The sequence below is a fragment of the Pyrus communis genome, chromosome 13, assembly GCF_963583255.1.
Source record: "Pyrus communis chromosome 13, drPyrComm1.1, whole genome shotgun sequence".
Taxonomy (NCBI): domain Eukaryota; kingdom Viridiplantae; phylum Streptophyta; class Magnoliopsida; order Rosales; family Rosaceae; genus Pyrus; species Pyrus communis.
Genome location: NC_084815.1, coordinates 17,376,807 through 17,382,498, shown reverse-complemented (window position 1 = coordinate 17,382,498; position 5,692 = coordinate 17,376,807). Strand labels below are relative to the sequence as shown.

At 37.4% G+C, this 5,692-nt stretch overlaps 1 protein-coding gene across 1 annotated transcript; it reads right to left on the bottom strand.

Annotated features, from left to right (window-relative positions):
* Nucleotides 1–296: 296 nt before the first annotated feature.
* Nucleotides 297–5,021, bottom strand: LOC137713892 (cellulose synthase-like protein G3). Its single transcript, XM_068453243.1, has 6 exons — nucleotides 4,352–5,021; nucleotides 2,818–2,967; nucleotides 2,463–2,588; nucleotides 1,906–2,349; nucleotides 1,336–1,683; nucleotides 297–1,092 (listed from the first exon to the last, which is right to left on the bottom strand). The coding sequence occupies exons 1-6, from the start codon at nucleotides 4,940–4,942 to the stop codon at nucleotides 541–543; spliced, it is 2,211 nt and encodes a 736-aa protein (XP_068309344.1). The 5' UTR covers nucleotides 4,943–5,021; the 3' UTR covers nucleotides 297–540.
* Nucleotides 5,022–5,692: the final 671 nt, after the last annotated feature.

Sequence of the window (5,692 nt, the reverse complement as noted above, 5' to 3'; positions counted from 1 at the left end):
TTATTTAAATGAAGATAGGGTCTGATTTCATGAGTGTGTGTTCTCACGTCACGCTCCCTCAAACTTGGCCATAGCTTTATCATTTAATGATGAGGATGTTGGTGGAAGGCCTTATACAACGTGCAGCACTGCGCATGAATCACTGACCTTGGAATTTTGGAAAATGGACATTATCCTAATATTGTTCAACCCATGTCATCTTGGCAAGATGCAAACTAAAATGTTTCTTAAACTATCGGACTATTATAAAATGTGTATTATCAAATTCATCGTGCGTTAATATAAGTTTTTCATCGTGTTTGATAAATATTAGTCTAATATATAATACATTCACCATAAACTTTGAACAACGCATGGCCTACTTAAAGGAAACCTAACACAATGGACGGAAAGTGGTCCAAAATACAAATTTTATTTTGCAAATTGCAAAAGAAGATTGGTGGTGTGGATAGTAGAACACTAAGAAATCTGTGGGGCAGAGAAAGCACAAAACTGCCTTAGACCCCTAAGGCTAAATACACTTTTGAGGTGTGATCATCATCAGTTCCTTAGAGTGACATAAACCACTGCGTAAAGAGCAAATGCCAGAATTGTTGAAACCAGAATAGTTTTTGTAGGAATTTTTCCCTTATCATTCCTACTGATCATGGCTTCATAAATTGGTACGCAATTCACTATGCCAAATCCAGCTATAAACATCTGCACAAACAATCCTTCCAAGCTACCGCCATCTCGAAAAATTTCTACATGGCCCCAAGCAAAGGCAGCCAGGTTGACAATGGCAGCCACTGTAAGTGGCACAAAGAAGGAAGATGAGACTCCAAACTCCATCATGCCTTGTTCATATCTTTTGCTTTGGTCCTCATCAAGGACTTTGCTGGTCACATTAAACCCATGTGTGGAAAAGCCTAAGGACTTGAGAAAGTACTCAACGAATCCAAACGGGGAGCTTGAGAGTCCCCTAATCATCCACATTCTCTGGTTATTCCACCACTTAAGGAATGTTCCTCCAGATAATACAAATTCAACGAGTTCTTCACCATAGGCTCCAAGGACAACAAACACATACAAGAGAAACCATGGATCCGAAACCTGCAATAAGCACTTAAATCTTAGTTTCAAAAGTGTAGCACGTCTTGTTTAACCAGAAACACTTAGACTTGCACAGGATCAGACTCGAAATGTTGTCATTATATCAATTTGAATATTAATCGTGTAGAATTCTATTTAAATGTGTGGTATGAAGTCACAAGCTTAAAACAAAATAAGTCTGACAATAGAATATTGTCCAATTTTCTCAAGACAACAAACTAGTAAAGGGTGAGTATGCATTACCTTCGGAAATAGGGTGAACCCATTGAGGAGCGCTAGCTGTGGGACAAAGGCATATGTGGTGATAGGAAAGGCCCCAAAGGCCCAAAAAGCATAATAGGCGAAACCAAGGCCCATCAAAGGACCCATGGCCCGAACACCGTATGTAACTGGACTATATTTAGAGAAACCTACCTCAAGGAGGCCTACGGCCCATCTCTTGCTTTGATTCAACGCATCCAGAAGGTTGATCGGGGCATCCCCTAAAAATGCTGCCCTCTCTGGATTGCAAAATATGGCATTCCATCCCTCGCAAAGCAGGATATAACCTGTGAAGTAGTCCTCCACTAGTGAGCCATATCTTACTCCCATCTACACAATTTAACCAATTTCATCTATCAAGTTTCAAATTACGTTGTCATAATGTCATTGATTTGCAAGAAAAATGGGAGTTGTTAATCACGCTCCTAAAAGGTCATGTTACACTGTTGAATGATCGAGCTAACTACAAGGAACGTTGGATGATTTTTTTGAAGTGTGAACAACGGTTCCCTGATTAGAAGATACGTAGCACTAATTAGCCTATTTACATACCTTATATCCCCAAGTGGTATTGTTCTCATAGTTGCAAGATGCAACATGGTTTGCCAATTCCAAAACCTCTGGATTCTGAAGGGGCTTGTCAACTACATTGTTAGGGTGTAGTTGGGGAATTTCTGGTGGTAAAAGCTCTGATGGCCCACCGAAGAATGCTCGTCGGGAGAAAAAGCATCCAGTTCCTACATAATTTGGTCCTAATAGTCCATCGAGTCCCCATGGGTTGATAATGAACAGATGCCTGAACTCACTTGCATATATGTCAGTCTTGTTGATTCCTTGAAAACGTTGAGGGAATTGGACATACCCTACTTTGGATCGAAGTTTAGGGTCTGATAGGTAACATAGAGCGCGAAGTGGCGTTTCAGGATTATTGGAGTACATATCACAGTCTAGGGTTAAGACTATTGGAGCATTGGTCATGGTAGCTGAAACTCGTAGCTTTGTAACACAACACCAAAAGATAAACAAATTAGTTAATTTGTTTATTAATGTAGAAAATTAATTAATAAAATGCTGGTTAATGAGAAAACTAGCTAGGGTTTTGAGCTTACAAGGGCATTAAGTGCACCAGCTTTGAAATGGTGGGGTGATGCCCTGCTTTTTTCTCTAGAGACGTAAATTAGGTTTGACATCAGATGGCCTGTGATGTCTCTGTCTTTGCTATTGTCCAAAAGAACCTGCTCATAATTCACAACATTCATATGCATGAATATTTGGTTGCTCATAAGTTATGCACTTCAGTATCTAACGTGGGGACCCAATTTGACATTTTATGTTAGGAGCATAAACGGTTGCTTGCAAGATTATTAATTGCGTGATAAGTTTCGGTTAAAAACAGCTATCTTATGATCGTGCATGTTCTAATCACGAGGAGAAAGTGCTATATCACTTGAACGAGAAAAATACCTGAATGACAGCGGGATGATCTTGCCGTGTAAATCCATCCGTCCATTTGCTAAAAGCTTGAATTTCCCGTTCTCCAGTTAGATATTCCTGGTCGACTTTGCCTCTCTCTATTACATTGTTTACCTTCACTTTCATGCCTTGGTACATAATCTTGTGCCATGATTCAGAAGAACATGTAATTACTTAATTAATTATCTCTTAATATGGTGGGATTGATAATTTCGATTCATAAAGTTAACCCATTTACCCAAACCGGAAAAGAAAAAGTATTGATATGTGTACTCACCTGTCTTATTTTCTCACTTGAATTTATAATTAAAATATAAATGAAAAATCAAAATAAAACATAGGACATGTAACTTACATAGTCATCACTCCATGCTTTTTGTATGGTGATACTATAACTACATAGTCATCACTCCATGCTTTTTGTATTTAAAAATTAAGTAGTTTCAAACAAAAAAAATAGGATTTCAGATAGGTGCATGCCATCACATTATGCTTCATGTTGTTTTTTTCTTTATATCAATTTAATCCATAATAAATAAAAAATATATAAAATATAAAAGAAAATGTAGCAATAAAATTTTAAACCATGTAAGGGCCCCCGTTTAAATCCCGTACAGGGCCTCCAAAATTTCAAGACTGGGCCTGCATGTAAGTGGTCATATATACCAGAAAAGGCTAAGTGATCTTGAACTTTACATTGCCCGTGTATAACAGTGTTGGTTGTTTATGTATGAAAAGGATAGGGAACAAAGAAGGTGACAAACTAGTTCCTAATCCTTCCGTATTAGCTGATGCGTGTTTTATTTTCTTTATAGCTCACATAAATATATTACCCCTTCTTTTGCCTTTGTCCCTATATACCTTATAAATATATGTTACCCCTCGTCGCTATCCTGCTGAATATATAGATGTGTATGTAATGTGTTGGGTTTCTATAGCTTTCGAAGCACTCCTTTTAATTTAGAAAAAGGCTCGACTCTTCTTCAAATAGTTACCTATATGTTATGTTTGGATAAGTAGTTAATTAAATGAAATTTATACTACTTTTGAAGAAAACAATGTGCTACAAATTTATGGAGAAACTTAATAAATAACTAGATGCAACACATTTGTGAGAACTTTAAAACGACAACTTTCAAGATCTCATAAAAGGCGTTACTTTGAAAGTTTTTTGTCTAGTGTTTTTGAAGTACATCTTTTGGTCAAGTTTAGTATATTTATAGTGCTTGAGTAGTAACTTAAGTAATCTTTGAGTACATAGTTCATTAGTATCCTTGGAGTGCATTTTTAACAATGAACTATGTTTTTGAATCTAGAAAGTCCCATCCAAAGTTATCTTCCCTGACACTATATATGGTCTAGGGATGATTAAAAATTAAACATTATAGCTTAAAAGAATATTGTCATATATATATATATGTATGTATGTATGTATGTATGTATGTATGTATGTATGAAATGTAGCTGAACATACTTTTAGCTAATAGTTTCGGAAAATTGATATATATCACTAGAATTTTTTTACCTTTATCTTCTCAGCTTCAGGAAACCGAGAATAATCCGTTTCAAAATAAGCTTCCGGGCAGCGTTCCACTATGTTGTTGGTCCTGCAGAAAGGTACCCAGTGGCTTGCAAATTTGGCAGCCTCCATGAAAGCAAAGAGAGTCAGAGCTGAGCCGCCATCGTCTGAAACATACACCGATACCTTCTCGGTTGGATAATCATAAGCCATGACCGATAAGGCCGTGTTCACCACGTTCATTGGTGGCTCCTTATAGGGATCAGCTGTGCATATGAACACGTCCAGAGCTGGAAAATCAGGTTCTTGAACAACACTTTTGAGGTTTTCAGGGAATTCGGTGCGATAAATTGGTTTCATGCGAACAGATTGTGTAGTGGTGTACATGAAAGCTAGAAGAGTGTCTGAGATGAGGAAGGTGAGGGTGATTAAGAAAGAGGTGAGGGTTGTGGAGTGAAGGAGGGAGAGTGTATGGCGATAGAGCAGGGCTAAGATGGCACTAAAGTGAACCACCACAAATACACGGTTTGCGGTGGTTCGACGAGAGGGTTTGTGGGTGTGAAGTGGCGGGAGACCATCATGGGTGGTGGTGGACATGGTGGTGCAAGTGGAAACTCTTTGAGTTTGAGCTTCCCTGTATTTTGGAGCTCTACTAGGTTATAGGCATGGCATTAGGTTTATAGGGTTTCATACAAATGATTAAGGTTTTAGTCTTGGGCCCGTAAATAAAGATCTCGTTGTTTTTTTGGTACTTGGTAAATGGTAATCCGCCAATCTCTATCTACTGACTTGTATTATTGTTGGGATTTACTGTTGTCCAAACCAATACACATACAATGAAGCATTTCTCTATCAATCGACTAGTTCGTTCTTTCCTTAAATTAATCAATCATGAGGGCGAATCAAAACAATATTAAACAATTATACTCAAACTTAATTAAGAAATTAGAGTTAGCTCAGTGGTGAGAGTCGTTACGGTGATAGGTTAGAATACTTTAGAATTCAGGTTTAAAATCCTTTTTGGTAAATAAAAAGGTTTATCCAAATTATACATTGTCAGGGTAAAATGTGAGCTCTTGACTTTAAATTGACAAATTATTATATGGTCTTCGTTCTCTTATTACGTGAGCCACACATGCATTTTCGTACGCAAAAATGAGTCACACAGGGCTGAACCTTCAATACCATTTTCTTTGGTTAATTTAGGGTTACATCTCCTGACTTCCGGATAATATCAAATAACATCTAAATTCCTAAGGAAAAAGAATATAACACATATGCTTTTTTATGAAGAAACTGGCTGAAACTTCTCTAAATTATCTAGGGTTTTTGCCCTTTTTGGTATGA